Raw genomic sequence first — 18,300 nt, 5'->3', positions numbered from 1 at the left:
TTAAAGATTTATTTTATTTTTAGAGAGAGAGGAAAGGTGAGAGAAAGAGAGGGAGAGAAACATCAGTGTGTGGTTGCCTCTCATGTGGACCCCCACTGGGGACCTGGCCTGCAGCCTAGACATGTGCCCTGACTGGGAATCGAATAGGCAACCCCTTGGTTCGCAGGCCGGTGCCCAGTCCACTGAGCCGTACCAGCCAGGGCTCCTTTTTTCTTAAACACACTACTCCCTTAGCTCAATATAGTGTTATGGTTTTTCTCCTGCGTCCCTGGTTGTTGTCTCTGACTGCTTTGTAGGCTCATCCTTGGAGCAACAGGCCATTATGGGAACTCATTGGAGTTGTTTAAGGTCTCTCCTGTCTCCAGTTTTTCCTCCAAGACCCCTCTTCTACACTCGGGTTAGGCGTCAGTTGTCACCCGCAAATTGCTCTAGACCATAACTCTCTCCTCTGATCCCCAGTTTCCTCATGATTGCCTCGAATAAGTATTTTAGAGAGAGAGGGAGAGAAACATCATTTGTTGTTCCACTTATTGTACTCATTCATTGTTTCTTATACATGCCCTGACCAGGGATCAAACCCCCAACCTTGGTGTATCGGGACAGTGTTCTAACAAACTGAGCTACCTGGCTAGGGCTTGGTTTTCTTGGAATTAGACTCATCATCTCCTCTTTCAGTGAATGGCATACTGACTCACTCCGTCGTGCAGGCCAACAGCTGAGGAGTTTCCTCGGCATCTTTTCCCCCCACCTCTGTATATCTAACCAATCATTTGTTTTTGGTGGATTTCACCCACTCACTGTCTCTGGAGTCATGTAATCCAGGTTTGGATCCCAGTTTCCCAGTTGCTCCCTACCTGCAGCTGTGTGATCTCAGTAAGTTACTTGGGTTTTTTTTGTCTTTTTCAGGTTAAATATCTCCCAGTTTCTTCAATAATTTGCTCATTTGACATGGTCTTGTGTTTCATTAGTTTCTCTGTTAGGAATATAACCCTCGTTGTTTTCAGTGAAAGGAAAGCCCCCTTTGGGGGCCTTAAAAGTTAAAAGGGTACTTTAAAGTGGTCAAATGGTATAAGTCTAGTTGTATATAACGCAGTTTCTCTCATTTACGTACAGCTGCAGTTGTGGTTGGATAATCCAAAGATACAGCTGACTTTCGAGGCCACTCTACAACAGCTCGAAGCACCTTACAACAGTAAGTCGTGTGCTCAGTGGCTGGTGTCGGACTAGGTTGTAAACATTGATATTTCCTCCCAGGAGCCTCATGGTTCCTTTGATTCATATTTCATCTTATTTCACCTTGTACTCTGCAAAAATGAGCCTTATAGAAAAGCTGTTTTGTATGTTTGTAATAATTTGCCTGGTTTTTAAATTGCATGGACAGATGAGTGAGTTCAAGAGATGGCTAATAATGTCCCCAGACCTGTGTCCGGCTTTAATCCATAGAGTGCTGTGTTGGCGTTCAGTTGACTGGGTCTCTGGCTTCCCCATTGCCCACTTGCCACCAACAAAATCCCGTAAAGGTTTTGCCAAAGTAAATGAGCACAATACTACATTTAAAAGGGTTGGTTTTGACTTTTCATTTCACCGGTAATGGAATGTCATCCTTAAATCCCTAATTATGTGATATGCATTTTGTACTACCTCACAGACTCATAGTTCTAAGAATTACTTTTCTAAAGGAGTCACATGACCTGAAGCTTATGGAAAAGATGTATAGAATGACTTCGTGATGGGGAAATAGAAGAGTTAAAGAATTTGTCATTTAAACTGCTGAAAGTGTGAACATGTCCTTCGACCCGTTTGCTCCGTAGGTGACACTGTGCTCGTCCGCCGAGTCCACAGTTACTTGGAGCGCCACGGACTCATCAACTTCGGCATCTACAAGAGGATCAAGCCCCTGCCAAGTAAGGGCCTGGCCAGTGCACTTGTAATTCTGAGTCACGCTTCTAGGCTCCGTTTTATTTCCAAGAGCTTTTAGCATTTTATGTTGATTTCTAAATCTATATTTGGAGTCAAAATATTCCCGGAATAAGTTTATCATGTAAGTCAAAATTAAAATCTCTTCATAAATGTGTTTCCTGTAATTTCTGGTTTGAAAGGCAGTTAGTAAAAGGTACTGGACTTCCAATTTAAGAACTAGATTAAAATATAAAATGTGTTAACAATGAGAGAAGTGACTTATGAAAGCAGGAGGTTTGAGATACTCCCTCCCTGACCAGTTTTTTATACTGCTGAAGGTTGCATTTTTATTTTATAGATACTGTTTTATTTTGTAAACTCCTCGTTCATGATCTGGGATAATGTCTGCCAGGAATCCAGGAGATAGGGGTATTTTGAGAATTAATATGTTTATTTATTATTTTAAAATATATTTATTTTTGATGCTTTAATAATTCTTCCAAAATGGATACTGAAAAGTATAGAACCAGAGCTCAGATGGCTTTGAGGGTAAGTAGTGTGGCTGGTCAGATTGCCCACGTGTGACTGTGAGGTAATGAAGCGGCTTATTCGTAGTAAGTTAGCCAAGGGCCGCAGGTCCTGAAGCACAGGACTGGGAAGAGTGAAGAAGTGAATCCCAACATAAAGGATTTCATTTATAAATTTTCAACATCGAATTGAAGTTTATAAATTTTATGTATTTGCTAATTTGTATTTAGATAGTTGCTGCATTTTGAAAATAACTGAGTTGTTTACTTTGTAAGACATTGTGACATGTTAAGAGGTTTTCATGATAAAACACCATAAATATAAATTCAAACCTACAACAAAACACTCTGATTTTCATTTATTTTGGCTTTTAGCTAAAAAGACAGGGAAGGTCATTATTATAGGCTCTGGAGTCTCTGGCTTGGCAGCGGCTCGTCAATTACAGAGTTTCGGAATGGACGTCACACTTCTGGAAGCTAGGGTAAGAATTTTGGGTGGTTAGAAACCTGACCTAAAGGAAGCGTAAGGAAGTTATTTATTGCAAATTAATAAACCATACAACTTCCCTGAACTAAACCAAATTAATTGGTATTAATACTCAAAGCATTTGGATAGTGGTACTTACATGGAAGCATTTTTGACAGTAAAGCTCGAAAAAGTGCTCAGTGAGGATTTAGAGTTTGTAAATGCTCCGTGTGTCTTTGGATGGGTGTTTGCGGGTCGTGTCTACATGGACACACATCCTTTGCAGTATTTCAGCAGTGGGGCAGAGGGAACCGTATTCCTTGTTTGATAGTCAGGGGAAAGGAGCTGCTTCTCAGGCAGCAGCCATAGTTTGGGGCCCGACGAAGCCGGGATACTGGTTCCCTTCTCATGAGTCCTAGAGAGAGAAGGGAAACTAAAGGAGGAAAAGGCACAGAGTGGAAAAAAGAACACCACGTTAGGACACGACTATTCGAATTGTTTTCATGATTAAAGTTCAAGATTTAATTATCTCCCATGGCTTACAGGCCTCCCTGAGCTCCCACTGTTTGCAGAGACACGTCTCAGGGTAACCTAAGCACCCTCGAGTTTTAGAGTAGCTTTCAGATGTCTAGTGCAGTCCAAATTGCTGTTTATAAATTGTTAATTTTAAAAAATAGTCTTTTCAAATATGGGAAATCAAAAGTAAACAGTTTCGGATACAGTCTTGCTAAAAATATTTTATTAATTAATTCAGAAAACAGTCGTGTGCCCTCTGCGTCCTGTGTGCTGAAAATGCTGTGAGGAATAATGGGATAATTATGATCCTTCCTCCCGTGGAGTTGTAGTCCAGTGAACAGGTTTTTGTTTTGATTGCTTGCTTGCTTGCTTGGAGTTTGTATGCCCGTATGTATCCATGATTGAAGTGTCACTACAGCTAAGTAAGGTTACCTCGTACTTGAAAATCCCTAGCGAGCAGAGATAAACCTGGGCCTGTTGGCAGGAATGAGATACTGTTCGGCTCATTAGACACTCTGCCCCTGGACATGGGTCTGCTCTGGAGAACTATTGGTCAAAGAAGTCGTCTGTCAGATCGGCACCGCTGACTTTGGGCACTGGCGGGCAAGAGTCGGGACTCAGTGGTAGAAAGATGGCATTTAGTGTTGGAATTTTTTAACACATACTTTCAATATGTGTGATCCGTGCTTGGCCTGTCCGTTAGTGGTAGTAGAGACAGCTGGATAGAGAGTAGTAGTTAGGACTAAATATGGCTTCTGACTATCAAATTGTTTCCTACTTCACGTTATAATTCCATACCTTTTGTATGTCATTCATTACCTACCTCTCCCTCAAATAGTCTTCCACTCTAAACTTCCTTTGCTCTTTGTGCCCACAGTGCTATTACTGCATTCCGTGTAAACTCTAAACTATGCCCTTCTTTTTAATTATGAAAGACAGAGGCCTGGGATGGTACCATGCCAGGTTCTTATAGTTAAAATAGAATTGATGATTTTAACCATTTAATTTTTGAAAACAGGATCGTGTAGGTGGACGAGTTGCCACATTTCGCAAAGGAAACTATGTAGCTGATCTTGGAGCCATGGTGGTAACAGGTCTTGGTAAGTGGTTTTGTGCTGTAATACACCTGGGAGACTCAGAAGATTGTTAAACTCATGTTTTAAAGCTATAGATGCAGTCTTAAAATATATTGGCTTAGGATACTATTCTTAGTGTCAGAGATAAATTGGCAAGTAGTCTTTCTAGGATATATCAGCATGCACAAAATGTAAATCACGTAGACATTTGGACCTAGCAGATCCAGTTCTGGGAAATTATCCTAAGAAAGATAAGTGGACCATGTTGTGTTTGGAGATTTTATTTATTTTTAGAGAGAGGAGAAGGGAAGGAGAGAGAGAGAGAGAGACATCAGTGTGTGGTTGCCTCTCATGTGTCCCCTACTGGGGACCTGGCCCACAACCCAGGCATGTGCCCTGACTGGGAATTGAACTGTGACCCTTTGGTTCACAGGCCCGCACTCAGTCCACTGAGCTACAGCGGCCAGGGTGGAGAATTTTTAATGTGATGTAGCAGAACGTTAGAAACCAGAGATTGGAAGGTGAAATTGTTACACATGAGAACTATACCTCCATATTAACATGAGAGGATGTCCATAGTTTATTGTTAAATTATAAAAATAATTACAAAACAATGTGTTAGGATCCTTTTGTGTATGTGTGTAGGTCTGAAATTTTATGCACATAATGTCTAAAAGGATCTGTTATAAAATGTTAACTAATCCCACTTCGTGGGATTATAGGTAATTTTTTGCTCTATGCTTACACATTTATTTTCCTTTGTTTTTTTTTTGTTCGGTATATAATACACAAGCTTAAAGTACTTTAAATGTGAGTAAAAATATTGTCGCTTTGAGGCTTTGCTCTCTTCCTGGGAGTGTTGAGTTTGACCACCTTTTCCAGGAGGGAACCCCATGGCCGTCGTCAGCAAACAGGTGAACATGGAGCTGGCCAAGATCAAGCAGAAATGCCCGCTTTATGAAGCCAATGGACAAGCTGTAAGTTGAGGATAAACAGAACTTTTCCAAATCTTTTTGATTCAGTTGAAAACAATTTTAGGGAAAATGTGTGGGTGAATATACACACATATACATATAAACTGAGAGCAGAAATGATGTGGTGTTTTCTGATTATTCCTTCTGAGCTACATAGGAAAGGATTATTATTGCATATATGCAAATTTATATGCCTGTTTCAGCATTAATCTTCAGACATTTAATGAAGGCTAGCTGGACAGTTAACCTTTTATTTAGCTGTGGCCACTGACTCTAAGAGACCTGTGTCATTGACACTGGATTCTTTGTTCCTCTGTGTGCTCAGTTTTGTGTTTGTAGGCCCAGGTTTTAATGGGCTAGTAGCCAAATGGCGGTACTTAGCTGGTGCTTATGGTTGGTGTTTGTTGACCCCGCTGCATAGGAGCTTCCTTTACTTAGATTGGCAGTGGCGTGGAAGGGACATTCAGTGTGAGAACGTGATAGTAGTTTGACAGCTGTATGATAGGCTGAGCTGTGTAAGTCAATCTGATTTTCACGGGTGAGTCAAATTCAAGTTTGTATTCAGCAGCAGTTTTGGCAATTTCCCTCCCAGGAGTAAGGGTGTCCCCAATTCCGAGGGAGGGAAGGTTTGCTTTCTCTTTGGCAGTTTAGCTGTTGTTGCCAGAAGTGGTAAGATCCCAATTTTAGGGCCCAGGGGACATTATAACCTCTTCTTGTGTACCTTGAAGTGTGTGGGGTTCATATCAGAGACAGCAGGCTTTCAAGGAATGCCTTTTAGTTCCAATCTCCCCCATTCTGGATCCAAATTTCCTCCCGTGGCTTTTTGGGGGGTGGAGTAGGGTGGGGGCACCCTCTGGCAGAATTAACAAAACAGAATGAAAGATAAAAAATGATGAAGTAGAGGTGAACTCAACAATTCAGTAAATGTTCAGTACTCTGCGAAGACCTGCAAAGGGTAGAGAGTTAAAGAAGACGCCCCCTGCTGTGTGAGATGCCACAGTGCAGTGGGGCTTGTGCACAGATAAGTATTTCCCAGTGTGTTGTTTTGGAAATTTTCAGAAGTGTTCAGAAGTACTGTAATGGACTTCTATTTTTTCATTCCAGTCTTATGTCATCTATCCAGCCCCCTTTTGGGCCTGGAGTATTTTAAAACAAGTCACAGTCAGTCAACAAGTTTTTACTGAACATTTGCCAAAATGTAGGCCCTATTCTAAGCACCAAAGGTGTATTCTCTGCCCGCAAGGAGCTTAAGTTCTAGTGACTCCAGATGCCTTATGAACTCAAGAGCATCAGTAATAAAAACTGTCATTAAAATCAACATCATTTTGCCATTCAAGCCTATTACTCACACACATTCCAGTAACAGAGATAAGGCAGATTAGCCAGGGTTAAGTAGAAGGATCAGTTGCTACTGAAGAGCAGAGAGAGCGTCTCTGGAGGTGGAAGGGGAGTGGTGGGGAGAGAGTCAGAGGGAAGGAGAGCGATTGCTAGGGTGGGTTAGGACTTCGAACACGGTTGTGGAGGGAAAGGCATTGGGTGGAGGCAGAAGGAGGTGTCAGAGAAGTCGCTGAAGGAGCACAGGACCACACCCCAGTAGAGGGCTGGTGGTGTAGAGCCGCAGTTTGGGGTGGAGGCTGTTGCTTACTGGGCTGAGTTGTAGGTTGGGACTCCACAAGGTCTAGTGCAGGGGAAGCAACCTGGACAGATGGGTATTTGGGTAGACAGGCGGCGGTTTAGAGAACTGAACTGAGGAAGCGAGGCCCCTGGGGTGCATATTGCTTCAGTCCTCAAGCAGCAGTGGAATCCAAACCAAAGAGTGTCACTGCCTTCGAGACACTGCCTTTTTATTTAGATTTTCCTGAATGTAGAGCGTCTGGGTTCGTTTCATCTTAACAGTAAAAGGAAAGCTTGGGGTTTTTTTTGGTAGAGATATCCAGAGAAATTAATTGACTGTTTTCTTTGGTATTAGATGAGCTTTAACATATTGTTTAAAAAAATTTGTTTCTAAGTAGTATACCAGTATTCCCCTCAAGTGTGGCCTTTAACCAGATGCCAGTCTGTGAACCGTTGGTTGCCGGAGTGGGGTGAGGTTCATAACCGGCTCCAGAGTGGAAATAAACCGCATCTTTAGCCACGCTGTTCATTCAGATGATGACTTTGGTTGGTGGCCAGACTTCCTCATTGAGAGAAGTGGTGTGTTACTTTAGATTCTGGCACAAGCTTCTCATCTCACCAGGGACCCGCCCTTTTAGTAGTGCTGCAGTGAGCATCTGTTGAGCAGGTGTATGGTTTTCAGCATTCTGTGTGCTAGAATTATCTTTTCAAGTAAACTTGTAGTTGTCATTCAACTCTGATCTTTGTAGGAGTTTTCCAAGTTGGTATGTTTCTCTTTGGTGCAGTAGCCAAGTAGTACGGAGGATTTGTTAAGCATTCTCAAATCCAGGGTAAAATTCTTGGCAGTGTTGAGTTCTGCCTGCCTTAAGTTGTTAAACCTGAGAAGGGGTGCTAATGTTTCCGTATCTCACTTTTCCCAGTAGTGCCACTCGGAGTATGAGTGGACAGCTGTTCACCTGAAGGCTGGCTTTTAGTTTATAGGACAAGTACAAGTCAGAACTTAGAGCCCCATTAATTTATGCGTATAACCACAATTTAGAAATCTAAGAAGTAAGTTGATGAGTTCACTCGTTCTCCCATTTAGCAGGGGAAGAATCTGAAGCTCGGACAAATGTTTGCTTAAGGTCATTACATTAAGTCTGTAAGTTTTAAAGCCAGGATCTATTGCCTGGGGTTCCGTCTCAGATTCTCGGGCTTATTCCTAGCTGATTTTTCAGGGAAGGTGGAGCACAGGGGTGAGTGTGTGCAACTCTGGTGGCCTGTGTGACTGCATCAGCAGGGTCTCCTTTTCAAAGTGCTTTCTTTTCACAGCAGCTCTCAGGAGGTAGCGAGGCCCACCTAGATGGATATTCACCCAGCCACCGATTTTTCTCCAGTAAACTGTTAAATCACGGGTGCTGTGTTCCTCCATTATTTGTGGACCGCCTTAGTGGAAAAGAGAGTGATGTGATGGCCCTGTTGTTAGTACACAGAGAGAAATTCTCATCCTGTACAAGGCCAGCGGCCAGCTGACTCTGAGTTATAAACACCCCTTGCCCTGTTCTAAGGACATGTCACCAGACTCAGCCATTCTGCTGCTGTAGGAAAAAATGCATAGCAAGTGGTTTTCGTTTTGTTGTCTTGTTTTAATCCTAAGAATCTCTGAAAGTTTATTTCTCTGCTCTCTAGTCCTGCATTGACAGCTAGGATATTTAGTTTCTGTGTGTGTTTTTGACAAGGAAAGCTTATTTTATGGCTCTGGATACTCAAACAGGGGTTTCCCTGCTTGGTTCTAACATGGGATACATTCTAGATAGAAGTGTCTTCTCGCTATGGAAACAATCAAAGCTACTATATAGTAGCCTCCCTCCCTGTGACTGATGACGGGGTTACACTCCAGACTACACTTCAGTCAGCTTTCAGTGAATGTGGAGACGTTCTGGGGAATAGGGTAATAAATAGTTCAGGAACGTTTTGGGAGTCACCCATAAGGAGACTCAAAACATGGATTGATGGGGGAATGGGGGAAATGACTAAATGTTTTCTGCATCTCCTGTACCCCAGCCAGTAACTCGGGAACTTGAGATTCTGGTTTGGTTTTTACTTCTTTTGAGTAACGAAAAGGTATCCTAACCACATTCTTACCATGCTGTAACATTCTGCATCACAATGAGACAGTTAGAGTTGTTACTGAATGAGATCCAAAGGCTCAGAAACTACTTGGAAAAACAGGTACTGATTTTCTCGAGTGGCTGTACTATTAGAAGGACGGAGGAAAACACTGGAAGGTCACAGGTGCCAGGTCTTTTACAAAAGCCATTGACTGGGCGCACTCAGTGCCTGTGGTGAGGGAGCCGGTTTTCACTCGTGTTCATGGAGCGTGGTGCTCAGGGCGTTGTACTTTCGACACGGGCCTGTTGGCATTTTCAGCTTTCGTCCTCCTTTGTAAAAACATCTTTGGTACCTTTAAGGCATTCTTTCTCTGTCCTTTAAAATCATGGCCGCCAGTCCCTGCTTTTTATAGCATCTCCTGCCTGCCTTTAATGTTCCTGAAGTTGCAAACAGGTATTTTCCCCTCAAATGTATTTGTAATGCTAACTTTGCTCGTCCAGACTGTGTCGATCTGTTCATGTAACAGGAATTTACAGAGCACCGCTACTGTGTGCTAGACTGGCCAGTGCACCCCTTAGACACGTGTGTGCCCTCCCCGCATAGCCAGTCACATGTTAGTGAAGTCTGGTGTTCACATTATCTTAAAAGTTCCCTGTGAGTTTAAAGGTAACAGCCTTCATTTATAGAATGACATTGAATTTTATGTGGACTGAGGACACGCTTGTTGTCCTTAGTTTCCCTTTAGGAGTAACAGCTGTATCTCATGTTCCTTACCCATTTGGGAATCTGAATTAGACACTGTTCAGATGTACATTTCTTCTTCCAGATTTTACCAGAGAAACTAATCTTAATTTTTTGTTTCATCGCAGTTCTTAAAGTGCCAGAGGTTGGGAGAGGTAGAGATCAACTGTGGCCTCTGTTGGCCAGATTTGGCCATTACAGCTTTTTGCCATGTGTTGCTCCTTTTGAGGGTTTCTTTGGCGAAATCTGAACTTCTGTTCCCATAACCTCGCTGCAGTTAGCCCCACTCTGCTCTGCTGCCTCAGAACTCAACTCGGCCTGGAAGTGAGGTCATGCTTTTGAGGACCTGAAGAGTTTGTGGTGGTAGGAGGCGGCTAGAGGTAGAACTAAGGCAAGTTGTTTTTCCTTTGAGATGACTTCTTGCAGGATCGGGGATCCTGTCCAGAAAGTTGCCTGGCTCTCCCGAAATTCATTCTGCGTGGGCCAGATGCAGAGGCTGCCCCCTCCTCGGCCAGGTTCAGGAATCTCTGTGTAATGTGCAGGACCCAGACAATCGGACTGTATCCGCTAGAGCAGTGAGACTCACCGCGTTTTCTTGGTCTGGAAGGAACTGTTTATCTGGAGCCTTTCGTAGGGAAATGAGTGGCTTTGATCATTTGTATCACAGTCTGTTTCAAATGACATCCTTTTTAGTTCTTTACTAGAAAACTGTATCAAAGGCCCTTTCCCGCTCGATGCTTGGTTGGCTGTAACCTGCTCTGGCTATGTGGCCACACGGAGACCCTGGCAAAACCCTGGCTTGCGTGGTGCTTAACCCTTTGTCATCATCTGCTGAGTTCTTTCCCAAGGTGCAATTTAAGAACCTGGAATGGAATGGTCGGGTAAAATTAAAGTTATTGCCTCTTGTGTTTAGAGATTGCTAGTATTTCAGCTCCTTCCCATAATTTGTGGTTCTCACCAAGAGAAGAAAGGAGGCCTGAAACAGGTAGTTAGGAGGTGCTTAGGTTTTTGTTTGCACACGTTCTTTTCATTGTCTGGGCATGTCATAGTGCATATCTAATAGCTTAATTTTAGAGACAGATTCAGTATTTTAAGATATCAACAACACATTGCGGTTTTCCCCCAGTCAGTATTCATTAATAGACAAGTATTGTATTTACTGTCTTCCAAATGTTAAATTTCAGAGTGGGATTTTAAAGTTAACAGGGAACAGTAAATGTTTCCACGCTATCCCTGGTCTTCCTGGCAACATGCCTGTCCTGTGGGCCGAGGGTGGGAAATGCGGTCCTGTTGTCACACACGACAGTGGCCTTTTGGTTTGGTTTTTGTTCATCGTTGTTCTCGTTACTGGTCTGTGTTTCTTTTTCTCTTTTATTAAGTTTGCTTTCTTTCTCACTGCTTTCCACGCCATCTCCCGTTGCCACTACCCTTCCTCCCCACACTGGCTTTCTTTTGCCCATCTCTCTGCCTTGACTCTCCTGTTTTGGTTTCTGTGCAGTCTGTTCCCTCTTTTTCTGGTGGCTGCCGCTTCCAAACTAGCGGAGGGCTTCTGTCATGCTGCGTGTGGGGCCGGGGCTTTACTGCCGTCGTGCAAAATGGGACTTGACCTGGCTCGTGGGCTGCTATTGACAGTTTATTTCTCTCTCTGCTGCACTGGTTAAAAGGACACTGTCAAGGTATTTTTTTCATAATTTTTCAAATCATTCTCCTCACTGTTTACAATAACCCATTAAAAGCTTAAAACTTAAGTCTTTCTGTTCCACAGGTCCTCTCCATCACACGTTCACACTGGTTTGTTGTAGATTTGCACCTGTATGTTGGGCTGGTGCCATTTGAGTTTTTGTCATTGAAAGCGCATGTAAAAAGTTGGGGTTTTTGTGGGGGTTGTGGGGGGACTAAAGGGGAAAGTGTAATGAGTCAAGTGGGCGGCTCAGCAAACACAGGGAAGAAACAAAAGGTCGAATTTGGTCCCCGCAACCTTGACAGTGTCCCTTTAAATATTTCTCTGCTATCCACCCTGGATGCCAGTTTCTGAGCCTGAGTACTGCGTATTTTTCAGTATGAGCTTCCCTGTGTGACTGCCACCGTAGCTGTAAAGATTAAAGTTTGTTTGAAGCAAGCCATCCAGTCGACACTGGAAGAGCTTTAATCTGTACCATTTGCACACTCGTGTATTGGTATATTCTGCCCCACCGGAGAGGCAAATGTGTTGCAGTCCCTCTTGCTGCTATCGCATACCCTTGCTAGGCATTTCAGAAGCCACATGTAAGAATACCACCTCTTTGTCCTCCAGGAAGAGCGGTCATGCACATGGCATCCCTGACCCGTTAAGATCTTGTGACTGTAGCCCTGGCCAGGTGGCTCAGTTGGTTGGAATACCACCCTGTGCACCAAAGGCTGTATGTTTGATCCCCAGTCGGGGCGTGTGCTGGAAGCAACCTGTTGCTATCTCTTTTTCTTTCTTCCCCCTTTCTCCCTCTCTCAAAAACCCCCCAAAAAACATATCCTCAGGGGAGGATTTTTTTTTTAATTAAAAAAAATCTCAGAACTGTAGATATTCATTGAAAATGTAATTGTTGCCTTTTTTAAAGGGACACCAAATTTAGAGTTTCTAGAACCATCTTGTAGCATCATTGATAGCGGGAATTCCACCAAGCACACCTTCAGCATTGCGCTAAGCATCGTGATCATCACATCGATGAGGAAAAGTAACAGATGAGCAAGTAAATGAACTTCCTGGCAAGATGGTCTCTTTCATCAGCTCTGATAGCTGTGTAGTCAGGACAGGTGGAGACGCCACCAAGAGCGCCTTTCTTTGGCCGTGGAGTCGGATAGGTGGTCGTGTGTGTTTGCTCCCCTGAATTCTAGGCACCAAGCACCCCGATATGTAAATGGCACCAGTCATCCAAAGCCTAATTCTCTGCCTTATTTCTCTACATAAGCCAGAAGATTTTTGGGGAGAGTTTATTTCTGGGGCTTAGGAGAATTTTCTAATTCTTAAAGATTTCCTGGTCTCTCCTATGTGTGATCTTCTAGAACTTGATGCTTTTATCTTTTTTTTTAAGATTTTATTTATTTATCTCTAGAGGGGAAGGGAAGGAGAGAGGGAGAGAAATATCAATATATGGTTGCCTCTCATGTGTCCCCTGCTGGGAACTGGCCTGCAACCCAGGCATGTGCCCTGACTAGGAATCGAACCATGATCCTCTGGGTCGCAGGCCCGTGAACTGAGCTATACCAGCCAGGGCAGAACTTGATGCTATAAAATTACACTTTTGATTGACTCAGTTGTGGCATCCATCATGTTTACAGTTGTAAAGGACAGCTGCAGTCCCTCCCCGTCTCTGCTTTTGGTGTAGGTTGTACTTACTGCTGCATTCTTTTTACCACCCCATGGCTCATACAGTGTCACTTGTGTGATTTTTCAGTGAAGGGGCAGAGGCTTGTGTGTCAGAAGCATCTGTTTAACTGGAAAGGACAGAAACTAAGAGGCAGAGTCTTACTGTGATGATCTTGTCCATAGTCAGGTACCTCCGCTTGGAAAGGGTCACGTCTCCTTGGCCGTAGTGTTTATGAGAACTTCAATGTTTTGTTTTCTCGTTACCAGTTTTAGGTTGACTGTAAAGTGGAATTCATATTTTTAAGTCTTATTTCCCAGTTGATGCCCAGCTTACGGCAAGAGATGCTTGCATTAGGCATACTTTGGCCTCCCCGCGCTGCCACCATGAGTTACCGTGGGGCTGAAGTGAGCAGCGGCAGAGGGATTGGCGTCGGCACAGCAGGGACGGGAGTGTGGTGGTTCTGCGGCTTGACGGCCTGCTCTGCGGTCTGTCCTCTTCCTCCACGGTGGTGAGCGCACCGGTACCCCAGTCACTTACACTCTGAGCTTCGGGAGTTTGACTCTGAACAGGACTGGTACCTTAAAACACCATCACTCTGCAAGTTAACAGCTTATTAGTAACCGTGAATTTCACTTTGTCTTTCCTGCTCCCATCTTAAATTCTGTCATCTTTGAGGGGAAGCAGACGCTTCAGGCTTCTTGTTCGTCCATCTTGCCCCTTTTCTGGAAGGTCCTCAGGCGTTTTGACACAGTTTTTGCTCTCTGGGACTGTTCTAGCTGTTGTTTGCATGTCCGCCCAGCTTACCTCAGTGCATGTCGACTCCACCGAACCTCAGCCAGGGGCTGTTCACAGAGGTAGAGTCCCGGCTCGGAGTGCAGAATCAGGAGAAGAGGACATAATAGTGCCAAAAACACTTCATATCTCATTTAGTGGGACTGACCACTTCATAGAAAAGAAAGTTTGAATCATTGTCCTCAAAGGTTTTCCCTTTGAGATACATGTTTTGACCTTTCAATCATATGGCATTTGTGTTGTCATGGATGGTTACGTTTAGTCTCATAAGGACCAACTCTGCTATACTTCGGATTTTCAGGTTCCTAAAGAGAAAGATGAAATGGTAGAGCAAGAGTTTAACCGATTGCTAGAAGCTACATCTTACCTAAGTCATCAGCTGGACTTCAATGTCCTCAATAATAAGCCTGTGTCCCTTGGCCAGGCACTGGAAGTTGTCATTCAGTAAGTACTCTGACACTGCTTATTGTCTAGTGAGTTCTGTTTAGAGATTTGCTTTTTTTGTTTTAAGTTTTCCATCAAGTCTCATTTGAGCTAATTCCTGCTTATTCTTATGTGAAATAGTTAAATCAAAGTAAAACCATTTAAAATAATTATGTGATATGTAAGGTCCCTCCCAATTCGGAAATTCACTTTTATGGCATTAAACTGTATTTACCAGCCTAGAAAATAATTTGCCACCTGCCAACTATCTTATTCCAAAGTTTTAGAAATTTCGGTGGGCCTCGATACTCTTGAATGTTTTTGATGGATACCAGTCTTATGTCACAATGTTGGCTGTGTTACCGGGGCACACTGATTGTCTCTCTTAGGTTACAAGAAAAGCACGTCAAAGATGAGCAGATTGAGCATTGGAAGAAGATAGTGAAAACTCAGGAGGAATTGAAAGAGCTTCTTAATAAGGTAAAATTCTGTCTATTTTCCTTGTAGCTAAAGGTACATAGGGGAAAAAGCCTTGGGGGCATCCAGTCATCATCTTTGGAAGAAGATGACAACGACACTCGTTCCAGTGTCTTCTTCTGGACACTAGAAGAAGAGTTGTCTTGGGCCACACTTTAAATACACAAACACTAAGGAAAACTGATGAGCAGGGAAAAGAACTGTTTTAAGTAAATTTACGATTGTCTATCAGGCCACATTCATAGCCATGCTGGGCTGCATGTTGGACATCCCTTCTTAATTTAGAGATTTAAAAAGCCCTGGAACTCTTTACTTTTAAGAAAAAATGACTAGCTGAAGGCACTGTTTCAGCCCCGACTAGTGTGGCTCAGTGGGTTGGGCATCATCCCACAAACTGAAAGGTTGCAGGTTCAATTCCCAGTCAGGGCACATGCCTGAGTTGTGTGTGCCAGGTTCCCATTTGGGGGCGTGCAAGAGGCAGCTGATTGATGTTTCTCTCGCACATCAATGTTTCTCTCCCTCTCTTCCTCCCTCCCTCCCCTCTGTCTAAAAATAAAAATAAATTTTTTTTTAAAAAAGGCACTGTTTATCTGTCAGTCTTCATTGTCAGGTTGGTTCCCTTTGGCTCTTGCAAAGCTGACCCAGTGACCTCTGTTGAACTCTGGGATGAGAGGAAAACCATCTGTCCAGTGGTCAAGCTCCCCCTGATAAGGACCAACAGTCAGCAACCAGGACGATAATTCATTGCCCTGATTATTTCATTTGTGCCAGATGTTGTATCTGTTGAGGGCTTTTTACCGCCACCATCCAGAGCCCTGGCACCAGACTAGGAAACTTCGTTTCTTCTCATCCTGTCAGTTCAAATACAACACCAGCCCAGGGAGAAAATACAAAGTGGGACAGTCCCCATCGGGGTTGGTGTGCAAAATCTGGGTGCATCTTGTGCCCCAGACTCTTGCCTCACTCACTGTGTCTCATTTGTTCATACTGCCGAACCAAGAGGCCTCCAGCACGCCTCCAACGGGATCCTGTGTGGACGAGATGGGGAGAGTGGCTAGAGAACCGCAAGGTGGCCGGTGTCCTGTCTCGAGCTTTAGCCCTCGCCTAGTCCTCTGTGGTGCCACCAGACACCTGCCCGGCTCACCTTGGGAATGGCTCCTTAGGTGCTTTGTGTGATGACTTGACCTTTTATGTGTTTAAAAAGCAAATCATGGTAGTTTGTTTTCCCTGGAAATTAAATTAATTTGTACATGTGTATGTAATTTTTTTAAATTAATGGACACTTCTAGTTCTCCCATTTGTTTTGGAAGACAGAACCAATCGTACCTGCTCGTGATGTGACACATCTGTGTCAAGCCGTGTAGGGTCCCCCCATTCTAGAGCGTCGTGATGTGGACGAGGTATTGAAGAATTCTAGGGGCCTGTGCTGGTGCGATATGATAGCATTCCAGGCAAGGAGCCAAAGCACGGGGTTTAGAGATGAATTATGTCACTATCTGGAGTGCTAAATCTGTATTTTTACCTTTTAGATGGTAAATTTGAAAGAGAAAATTAAAGAACTTCATCAGCAATACAAAGAGGCGTCTGAGGTCAAGCCACCCAGAGACATCACTGCAGAGTTCTTAGTGAAAAGCAAACACAGAGACCTGACTGCCCTGTGCAAGGTGTGGTATGCGTGCCCGCGTGCCTGGTTGGTTTTACTGGGAATCCTGAGAAACTCTGGAAAAGAGCGAGCCACTAGCCAATCACAGGCGCCTATAGTAAGAAAACAGTTGGATACACAGGAGCCATGGGGATTTAATGGATTAGCTTGGTTTGAGATAGACTTTTTCTACAGAATTCCTACTTCATTTTTATAATCTCATCCTTTAGCTTACTTACATCTCATTTTAGCCTTTGGTATAGTGTCTCACTGACAGTTTAGCATAATGATAATGAGCGTGGACTTCAGGCATCTGGAATCACATTGTCTGGTTGAAATCCGTAACCTAGTATCGCCTAGCCATGTGACCTCGGGCTCCCCGATCCCTCATCTGTGCCATGGTGTTAGTGCTAACTCGCCCGTAGGGGATCTACGGTCCTCATTCCATCTGGGGACGCGGTACCTGCACAGGAAGTAGTCGCTGTTCCCCCACCCCAGTCTTAATTCCAGGCTCAGTTATAGCTTGTCTCCAAAAACACCCATCTCTGAGCCCTGACCTAGCCTTAAGCAGATACGAAATGGGCAGAGAAGTGGTCCGGACCTTGCATTTTGTGGAATAAATAACTAGGTGGATCTGACATGTCCCAATCAACTGGTTCTCTTAATTTTATCAGGAATATGATGAGTTAGCTGAAACACAAGGAAAGCTAGAGGAAAAACTTCAAGAACTGGAAGCCAATCCCCCAAGGTAAGAAAAGCAGACAGATGTTCAGAGAGCCAGCTTTTACTGTCCTGTGTGTTCAGTTATAAAGAACCGTGGGTTACTCACGGCCAGTGAGTGGATTGCATGGTGTTGAAGGAATGGAAGGTATTTGTGTGTGTGGACTGCAGTTTACCATTGAAAACACGGGTTTGAGCTGCTCGCTCGAGTCCACTTATATGTGGATTTTTGCAGTGAATATATTGGGAATTTTTTTGGAGATTTCAACAATTTGAAAAAGTGTGCAGACAACTGTGTAGGCCTAGAAATCTAGAAAAACTTAAGAAAAAGTATGTCATGAGTACATAAAGTAATATGTACATATTTTCCTTATAGTTTTCTTTTCTCTGGCTCACTTTATTGTAAGAATACAGTGTATAATACATATAACGTACAAATATGTGTTATTGATTATTTACCTTATTGGTGAGGCTCCCGGTCTGCAGTAGGCCAGTGGTAGTTAGGTTGTGGGGTTGTCAAAAGCTAACCCAGACATTTTGGGGAGAGCAGTGTGGGTGTCCTTTACCCCGAGTTGTTCAGTGGTCACCTGTGCGTCTCCTAAATCCCCCCAACTCTTGTTTCAGTGTGTGAGACTGTCCTAGAGCCTTCAATACATTGTTTTTAAGAGTGCATTTCTCCATAAAATCTGGTATTTGAATGAAAGTGTAGTAAATCAGAATTGTCGTCTTTGAGTGGCCTCGAAGGTGTTGTTGCTTCAAATTCCCATAATTCTGGGGAGTCGGAAAGTCTGACACTTATTTCTGTTGGGTTTTGACGGTGAATACTTACCTGCTGACACTGTGCCCCATACCGCTCTGGCCTCCAGATACATCTGCTCTGTTCTAATCAGGAGTGCCCATGCTTGCTGCTTCTTCTTCTTTTAAGATGTATTTATTTATTTTTAAAAAATATTTTGTTTATTTATTTTTAGAGAGAGGGAAAGGGAAGGAGAAAGTGGGAG

General features: G+C 43.5%; 1 protein-coding gene across 2 annotated transcripts in view; it reads left to right on the top strand.

The window, feature by feature from the left end:
- Positions 1-18,300, top strand: part of KDM1A (lysine demethylase 1A) — a 55,700-nt gene that overhangs the window by 27,245 nt on the left and 10,155 nt on the right. For both annotated transcript variants that reach the window (XM_037032950.1, XM_037032949.1), the window contains 9 exons: positions 1,114-1,192; positions 1,812-1,904; positions 2,802-2,908; positions 4,427-4,508; positions 5,367-5,461; positions 14,339-14,481; positions 14,850-14,940; positions 16,467-16,601; positions 17,254-17,327. In XM_037032950.1, coding sequence (XP_036888845.1) covers positions 1,114-1,192; positions 1,812-1,904; positions 2,802-2,908; positions 4,427-4,508; positions 5,367-5,461; positions 14,339-14,481; positions 14,850-14,940; positions 16,467-16,601; positions 17,254-17,327 — 899 coding nt within the window. The remainder of the gene's footprint in view (positions 1-1,113; positions 1,193-1,811; positions 1,905-2,801; positions 2,909-4,426; positions 4,509-5,366; positions 5,462-14,338; positions 14,482-14,849; positions 14,941-16,466; positions 16,602-17,253; positions 17,328-18,300) is intronic.

The sequence above is a fragment of the Sturnira hondurensis genome, unplaced genomic scaffold (genome assembly GCF_014824575.4).
Source record: "Sturnira hondurensis isolate 20B ecotype Veracruz unplaced genomic scaffold, ASM1482457v3 Scaffold0021555, whole genome shotgun sequence".
In the NCBI taxonomy this organism is placed as follows: domain Eukaryota; kingdom Metazoa; phylum Chordata; class Mammalia; order Chiroptera; family Phyllostomidae; genus Sturnira; species Sturnira hondurensis.
This window is presented reverse-complemented; position numbering and strand designations above follow the sequence as displayed.